Here is an 8,945-nt window from a genome sequence, read left to right as displayed (position 1 = left end):
GGCGGCCAGCAGAGACCTCTGCAGAGCGGATGCCCAGAGGGCCCAGCAGACCAGGCGGCCCTGCAGACGGGGCTCGGGGCCAGCCCGGCCCTCCCCGACCCCCTCCCCCGTCACACTCCCCTCCACGTGGCCCTGCTGGGCTCATCTCCTGGCCGCCTGGCGCTCGCTCTGGGTGCTGAGGGGGGTGACCGGCTGGCCACCCCGGCCCCAGGCTCTGATGTTAAGGCGGCGGAAGGGAAGTGGCTAGAGAAACCCCACGTGCTGTTCAGGAGACGCAGGGCTGGGCCGGGCGCAGCGGGGCGCTGTGTTCAGGGCCCAGGTGACTGCCGAGCCGGGCCCCTTCCCTCGGCTGGAGACTTGGGCACCTGCCTTTGGTTTTCTCACTGGTTCTTTCAGTTAAAATGAGGCTGGTCTCCCTGACACGCGGAGGCGGAGTGGCAGAGCCGGGCCTGTCGGCTGGCCAGCGGGGATCCCTCAGCCCTGCCTGCAGGTCTCGGGGGGAGGCAGGGCGTGGGGTCCAGGGAGCAGGGAGAGCCCATGGGGGCCTGAGCCCCCGCAGCAGACACACGGATGTCAGCGGCCACCAGCCTGCTACCCTCAGCCGCCCAGGGGGACACGCCCACGTGTGCCTGACTTTGGGACGTAGGTCAAGGCGTTCAAGGGACTGAGAAACTGCACCAGCGTTGAGAGACTGCGCTTACCTGCCCCGGCGCCCCCAGACAGCCGGCCGGGGGCTCCGCCTTCATGACAGGCCGGCTCCCAGGCTGGGCAGGGCCGGGCGGCAGGTCCTGGGCTCGCAGGGGTGGGGTGTGAGCTCGTGGGGCTGCCTCCGGGGATGGGCGTCCCGTCCAGGCCAGCGCAGGCTGGGTGGGCTCCTGTGGGTGACCTGGCGGGGCCGGGCGGATGCTGTCTCGGAGCCGCCCGGCCCGAGCTCAGCTGAGAAGGAGATGGCGAGAGCTCTGCGCCCGCCCAGGTCCCTCGTCCTCAGACCGGACGCCTGGGGAGGCCAGTCACCGCCCAGAGCCCCGCCCGCCCCCCTGTGCTGTCCTCTGCCCGCGGTGCCCGTGGGCCGGAGCTCGTCCTCCCTCGCTGGCGCTGCTGCGGCCCCGGCTCAGCCTCTTTAAATTAGAGACAGCAGTGTGGGTGTCCCCCAGGGAGTGGGGAGCCCTGCGCCCCGGGGCCGCCTCCCATGGCCATGTGACTCCTCTGGATGCCGCCTGCGCCCTTGGGACAGTCTGGATGTCACTGACGCCGCGTCTGGTGTCCTTCAGGCCCCTGTTCCTCCTGGGCCCGGGGGCAGGACCGGCCGAGGGCTCCTGCTGCTCTGCTCCCCCCTAGGCCCTGGGCAGGGCACACGCAGGAGCTGCCCACGGCGAGGGGTCACGCTTCCCGGGACGCTTTGCCCAGGTCCCCAGCACCGTCAAGGCGGACGAAGGCCAGAACCCCACGGGCATCTCGTACCTGCACAGCCAAGTCTTGAAACCGTTCAGGACCTTGCAAGTGGAAACTGTCAGGAATGAGGCTCGAAGCCTCCGACCACGCGTGTCCCCTGGAGGGAAGCGCCAGCCCCAGCCCTGCACACCCCGCGTCGGGCAGGCCTGGGGGGGCGGCTGCTCTGGAGGCCCCCAGCCCGCGCCGCTCCTGAGGGCCCCTCCCGGCACGGCCCAGGGCAGGCCGCTGCCCTAACCGGAGGCGCCCACTCTCGGCTCCAGCCACCCGCCGGCCGGCCCCGGCGCAGGGAGCAGCCGCGGAGGGGACGGGTGTGGACGCCAGAGCCACTGCCGAGGAGGCGCCCGGGACCGCCTGGGCTGCACCGGCTGAGGGCGGCCTCCGCCAGCCGCCGACCAGCGCTCTCCCGCAGGGAGCCGGAGCAGGAGACCACGGCAGGGCCGAGCCTTCTCCTCCGAGTCCTTGTTAACGCAGACGGACACGGGCACGCGTGCGGGAGGCCCCGGCGCTGTCCAGGCACCGCGTCCCACACGCACCCGGGGCCTGCCGGGCCGCGGCCGAGGGGCGGGCCTGCGACTGGCCGGGTCCTGCATTTCTGAGTCACATACGGCGCTGTCAACCATGTCACCTCAGCGACGTGTTTTAAAATGTTTTTATAGTAAACATAGTTTTTAACCTAAAAACTGCGAGTGAGGGACGCACAGTGGCCGGCAGACCGCGCGGGCCGTGCGGGTTCGGGTGCGCGGGGAGCAGCGCGCGTCACACGATGCAGACAGGAGCCCGCAGGGTGGGGGCAGGGAGGCTGGCAGGTCCAGGGGCCCTGGGGCGAGGTCCCCCGTGAGCCCCTGCCCGCGCTGAGAAGCCAGCACCCCCAGAGCAGCCTCAGGCCCCGCTTGCCAGGTGCCTCCACAGACGGCCTGTCCTGCCGCCCCAGTGACTCACGGGTGGTGGCTCGACAGGCCGCCGCTGGCCGCGGGCTGCTGGCCCTGCGGAAGTGTCCTCTGCAGCCGCGGGCTCGCGGTGGTTTCCTGTGTTCGTGAACCCTCCACGCAGCGGGGAGAGCACCTGTATTTACAGCTGGGGACACGTGACGTCCAGGACCAGCGCTGACCGCGGCGGGCAGGCAGGCGGGGCCGGGCTGGGGGCAGGGGAGGTGCCTGGTGGGGGCAGCGGGGGGGCACTTGGCTTCGAGTGGCATTTTGAAGCTCCCGCCTCCTAATACCAACTCAATCTTGTTTTGATGTAAGTTTCAACATGAATTCTAAATACTAAAACTAAGTATGAGAAAAAGAATTCCTATTTTATTTCTTGGGATATCATAGTAGAGAAATGCAAAAAATGATCATAAAATTCAAATTATTTTGTGCAACTGCAAAGTTCTGGGAGCAGGGAACGTGCGTTTGCGCTTTCGGCCTCACTGGCCTCTCCCAGATTCCACTATGGTGGCGCCAGGGCCCACCGGGACCCACCGGGCGCCTGGAGGCGGGACCTGTCTGCGCCGGGGCACAGGTCCCGCAGTAGCTGGGACCCCACCCGCGTCCCGGGGCTGGGGTCGCTCCGGCCTGGCCGTGCTCGGGGCAGCGTCTGTCCCCGGGGGTCCCGCTCCCGGGTCTTCTTCAAGCCGGGAGGATGGGCCGCCTCTGGCCAAGCTGCCCAAGGGCCGCCCGCGAAGGGGTGGACAGGCCCTTCCAGGCAGGCCAGGACACCCCCGACCCCTCTTTGCCTCCCATCTGCGAGCCCCATTTGCCATAAGAGAGCCACAGAGTCCAAGACTCACCGCGCGTCCTCAGCGTTGCCCCCTCCTCCCCACGGGCACACGCGGGAGGAAGACAGGCCCCGGCTGTGCCCGAAAGCGATGGTCCATCATGGCCTGCCAAGGACCGCGGAGGCCACGCTGCTGGGAAGCCACAGATGGCCTTGCGGACGCCGCCCCTAGCGTGGGTCATGGCAGAGGCGCCGCAGCAGCCTTCCCACGGCCGCCTTGATTTCCCGGTTCCTCAGGCTGTAGATGGCGGGGTTCAGCGTGGGGGGCAGCACGGAGTAGGACATGGACACCAGGACGTCCAGCGGTGAGGGGCGCTCGGGCACGGGCTTCAGGTAGGCCGCGGTGCCGGTGGCGATGAAGGTGGTGACCACCGCCAGGTGGGGGACGCAGGTGGAGAAGGCCTTTGCGCGTCCCTGCAGCGAGGGGACCCTCAGCACAGTCTTGAGGATGTGCGCGTAGGAGAGCCCGACGGACACGAGGCAGAAGAGGGCGTACAGCACCCCGGCGGCCACGCTGGCGTCGATGGTGACGTGGCTCTGCGGACAGGCGATCCTCAGCAAGGACGGGACGTCGCAGAAGAGCTGAGGCAGCGTCCGCGGGCCGCAGAAGGACAAGGAGAAGGTCCCGCCCGCGTACAGGCCCCCGAAGACGCCGCCCAGCGCCCAGGACGCGGCGGCCATGCGCGCACACACGGCGCGGCTCATGGCGCCCTCGTAGTGCAGCGGGCGGCAGATGGCGGCGTAGCGGTCGTAGGCCATGGCCGTGAGCAGCAGCAGCTCGGCCCCCGCGAAGTGGATGACCAGCAGCACCTGCAGCGCGCAGCCCGGCCGCGAGATGGCGGCGCTGTGGGCCAGCGCGCCCAGCGCGGACTTGGGCACCGTGACGGAGACCAGCCCGGCGTCCAGCAGGGACAGCTGCCTCAGGAGGAGGTACATGGGCGAGTGCAGGCGCGCGTCCAGGGACACCAGGGCGGCCACCAGGAGGTTGCCCGCGAGCGCCAGCAGGTACAGCAGCAGGAAGAGGCAGCCGTGCAGCAGCTGCAGGCGCGGGGAGCCCGACAGCTGCAGCAGGATGAAGCCGGCCCCCGCCGAGAGGTTGGCCATGGCCTCGCTCGCTCCTCCTGTGGGGACAAAGCAGGTGAGGACGCCACTGCCCCCCTCCCTCCCCCGCAGGAACTCTCTGCAGTCACAGGTGCCCTTGGGGAGGTGGGGAGCCCCTGGGCACCTGAGGTTAAGCCGGGGCCTGGGTGGGGCCTCAGCAGGGTTGGGGGGCGGCTGTTTACCCTCAAGTCTCCATCTCCCAAGCTCCTGTCCTAGTCCAAGGGCTCAGACTCGGGGGATGCCTGACCTGACCGAGGCCCTTAGTGCTGCCAAGACGGCGGCAGCCCCTGAGCAAGCACATGGGGTGAGGTGCCCGCCGCTGTCCCTGTGCCCATGCGGGCGGCCCTCCCTCTGTTCTGAGGATGGACACATGAGCTGGGGGTGGACGCTGATGGAGGCCCCCACAACGAGGGCTGCCCGCCCGGTGGGAAGCGGGGGAGCAGCAGGGAAGCGGGGCTCATGAAAGCAGCCCAGGAGACTCTGATGAGGGGACAGCACTGGTCTCTCTGGGGACGCTGAGGTGTGGGGTGCTCTGGCCACTGCAGTGAAGGAACAGGTTGGCTCTCAGTGGACTTCTGTCCAGATGCTGCACCTGCTGGGCTCCAGAGGGAGGAGGCCGTGGCCACTGCAGGCAGGACATCCCCAGGCTGGGCGTGGGTCAGAGGCCTCAAGGTCATGGGGTCATGTCCTTGTGCAGAGGCCTCTGCAATGTCTGGGGGTGACTACCTGAATTGGGTGGGTGGGCACTGGCAGGGGGCAGGGCGCGGCTGAGGGGGGTGCTGGCTCTCCTCATGCCCTGCCCCCACCTACGGGTGAGCTCCAGGCCACATCCTCCCTGGAGGTCGAAGTCATTGTCTGATTTCTGAGCGACTCCCTGTGGCTCTCTGCAAAGCCTGAGGCCGCGTGATGTGGGCCAAGGGCAGCCCCTCTGAGGCCTCCTCGGGGTTCCCGTCACCCCTCTGCATGTCACGGGCCGGAAAAGGCCCCGGGTAGAAGCAGGACACAGAGGTGTCCCTGAGAAGCAGGTGGTGGACTCGTTTCTGGTCCCGAGTCCTCTCCCCTCTGTGCACAGGGCTGGGCTCTCTGGCTCCAGGCCCGGAGGACGCGCAGGTCGGCCTGTCTGGCCCGTTGGCGGCCTGCTGCCCCCTCTTGCCCAGAGCGCCCCGGGAGCTGGCCCCCTTCCACCCGAGGAGCAGCCGGGCAGGGCTCTGGGGTGCGGAGCCGACTCCTCAAGGGCTGTGTTCTCTGGGCAGAGGATTCCCACGTCAGTGTGCAATTCTTCTTCTTTTTTTTTTTTTTTTAAGATTTATTTACTTACGTGTACAAAAACGGATACAGGCCAGAGGTGCGGGGGGTGAGAAGGATCTGAAAGTCTTTTTTTGATCTAGGTTTCCTGGTGAGGCTGTTCGAGGAGCTGCTGCGAGGGCCCGAGCGGAGCCCCCGCCCCGGGGCATGGTCATTCCCTCCATCAGGGAACTGCGGGCGGCAGGTCTTTGGGTGGCTGAGACTGGCTCAGACACAGCAGGCGGCGCGCTGTGTAGACGGGCCTGCCTGGCGAGCGGCCTGCTCTGGCCCTGGCGCCCCTGAAGGGGCAGCTCCGAAAGAACTGAGGTGGGGCCCAGCCCTGCCCTATGTCTGCTCCTTGCTTGCAAGTCACTTCTGCGGGAGAAGCCTCTGACCGCGCTGCCGGGCCCTGGGCTGCTCCTCCCGCCCGTCTTCCTCCCATGGGGGAAGCCGGGTTCAGACTCACCTGTGGACTTGGGTCCCAGGTCCTGCTGGCGCCGGGCCTGCGTGCGCCTGGAGGGGCAGAGAGAGCGGCCGTCTGTCGTCCTCCCTGGGTTTTTAAAGAACCGAAATGGTTTGCGGTCCCCTCCTCCTTCGGGGACAGTGGACGCCAGACGAGTGTGGGTCTCCCGGGACGTGGGGGCTCAGACCCTGAGGACCTGCCTGCCCGGCCCCGCAGGGTCCCCAGAGCACCCGGCCGCCCACGCCTGTGCCAACCGCGAGGGAGCGGAGCCCGCGCTGCGAGGACCCGGTTGTGCCGACAGAGACGCGGCCGCCGGGGAGTCACGTCTGGCGAGTGCCGCTGCTCCCCTCCCGGAGGGCCGCTGTCCTCTCCTCGGAGGCTGGGAACCCACATTTTAATTAAACCATTTCTCAAACTTGAACTGTGGAGACATGGACGGAGCAGCCCCTGGTGCTCCCCGCCGCATCCTCCGAGACGTGCCCTCCTGGGGCAGCGCCGCAGGCCTGGGGTGGGGGTCCGAGGCCGCGGGGCAGAGCCGGCTGGGAGGGGGCGAACGTGCTTGGGCACCGGGCCCCACACGTTTTTATTTTAGGAGATTTCATTTCCACCATCTGGCCCCAGTCATTACAACGTAAAGAAAACAGGCTGGCGTTCACCGTCCTGAGAAAATCCACCAGCGGCTGAGACGGGCTCGGACACAGCAGGCGGCGCGCGGTGTACACGGCCCTGCCTGGCGAGAGGCCTGCCCTGGCTCTGGCGCCAGAGTGCCTGAAGCACCGGCGTCTCGGTGCCTGAAGCACTAGCAACACGGGCTCAGCGGGTGCGGGAGCCCCACGCCACCCTCAGCGCACACGACACCTCCTGGAAGAGGGTCCAGAGGGAGGGACGCAGTGGGTGGCCAGGGCTTGGCTCCCTCCTGCCAACACGGAGGCGGCCCCTCTCGCCAGCCTTTCAGGGGCGAGATCTGCTGAGCCCCAGATTCAGGTCTGAGCAGGCCCCACCCCTGACTGATCCACCTCACGGTTCTGTGAAGACGTCCCCCGGCGCCTCAGCGCTGAGAGGAGCAAGGAGAGAGGCCAGCGATGACACAGGGACGTGCCAGGACACGTGACGAGGATGTTGGTGTAAAGATGCTCGGGCGCTGACTGTCACGCGCCCCAGCACAGAACAGCCGCCCAGCAGGGTCCCAGAGCACCAACACTCAGGGCTGAAAAGTGCAAAACGTGCAATAAAGAAATGGATCAGCTCAAACTAGGATGGGGCCGTGGCCAGAAAGAATTGGTGAATTTGAAGGTAAAACGACCCAAATTAACCCACGTGGAGGAAGGAGAGGGCAGCATTGCTGGGCAGCGGCAGGGGCAGAAGGGCGACATCGCCCAGGAGCACAGGGCAGCTGCCTGGCCTGGGATGTGCAAGGCAGGGTCCACGGGGCTCCTGTGGGGGCGCAGCCTCAGGGCCCAGGGGCCACACACAGCAGAGAGTCCCCACGACCCACACCCAGGGACATGCAGGGCTCCCCAAAAAGCTCAGAGATGGCTGGCGTCCTGCGGGCCCCAAGGAGAGCAGGTCAGCCCAGCAGAGCCCCGGAGCGCCCGCGGGCAGCTAGATGGGCAGGACGCTGAGAAGCAACACAGCTGCGGGCGCCTGGGTGGCCACTGTGTGTGGTCTCGGGGCAGTCACCCCCCCACTGAGGCCCAAGCCTCGCCCCCTCCCTCTCCAGTCCCTCCTCCCCCTGCAGTAAAATGAACCCTGGCATAGCTTCTGTTAAAGTAAATGGGTTGTTTTGAATATTAATTAGTATTAAGTTCATCAATGCCAAATGAAATGTTGGATGAATTCCTTCTAAAATATTTTCCTGTGAATTATGTAGCTTTTTTTCAAAAGAACAATTTTATAATAACATAAGAAGGAACAATATGAAACTATTAAGCATTTACCTTTTCAACTTTATTTAGATATAATTTACAAATAAAATTGTAATTTATTTAAATATGCTACAAGCTGATTTGATATACACTGAAAAAAGTATTTCAGTATAAGAATTAATCAGTTTTAAAAATTCATTATCTGACTCAAAAGCACATTGTTTTTACACAACAAGAACATCTAATGTTTAGAAATATTTAATATAAGGTTCAATAATTTTTCTTTCATAATTACATACAAATACTAAAAATAAAACCTTGAAGACACCAAAAGAAGAGAACCAGCCTGGAGTCTGGATGGGGAGAATGACATGGTCCAGCAGGTGTGAGCAGCGCATCAGCTGGCGCTGCCTGGGGTCATGACACAACTGCCCACTGGCCTTGGACAGTCCCCTAATCCTTTGGTGTTTCCGTTATCACGTGAAGAAGAAATTAGTAGTCGTTACCATGAAGTCTTTTTGACCAGAAGTAATTGACAAAATATGAACCACTTAGATCTGCAGACAGGCATGTCACCACTGCCGCCACCATCCCACCACCACCTCCACCACCATCCTCAATATCACCATCACCATCATCGCTGCTATCACCATCACCATCATAACCATCACCACCCTCACCATCACCATCACTGTTATCACCACCACCACCACCATCACCACCACCACCACCACCACCATCACCATCAATATCACCATCACTATTATCTCCACCATCACCATCATCACCAACATCACTACCACACTATCATCACCACCACCATCTCCATCAATATCACCATCACTATTATCACCACCGCCATCATCATCAAGACCATTGTTTCAAAACCAGGAAAAATTCTTCTTACTCCTGGTTTTACTAAAAGGAAGGATAGGTAAAAGGGAAAAAGCTTTTTGGGGAAACAGGGAGAAAAATGAAAAGAGAAATAATACAGAAAATATGCCATAATCAATATGGAA

General features: G+C 63.7%; 1 protein-coding gene across 1 annotated transcript; it reads right to left on the bottom strand.

Annotated features, from left to right (window-relative positions):
• Positions 1-3,381: 3,381 nt before the first annotated feature.
• On the bottom strand, positions 3,382-4,317 carry LOC311176904 (olfactory receptor 14A2-like; the record flags this gene model as incomplete). The annotated part of the gene is made up of 1 exon (XM_084242539.1): positions 3,382-4,317. The coding sequence occupies one exon, from the start codon at positions 4,315-4,317 to the stop codon at positions 3,382-3,384; it is 936 nt and encodes a 311-aa protein (XP_084098665.1).
• Positions 4,318-8,945: the final 4,628 nt, after the last annotated feature.

This window comes from Talpa europaea (genome assembly GCF_964194135.1).
Source record: "Talpa europaea genome assembly, chromosome: 9".
NCBI classification, from domain to species: Eukaryota; Metazoa; Chordata; class Mammalia; order Eulipotyphla; family Talpidae; genus Talpa; species Talpa europaea.
The sequence above is the reverse complement of the archived record's forward strand: the minus strand, read 5'-3'. Positions and strand labels throughout refer to the sequence as shown.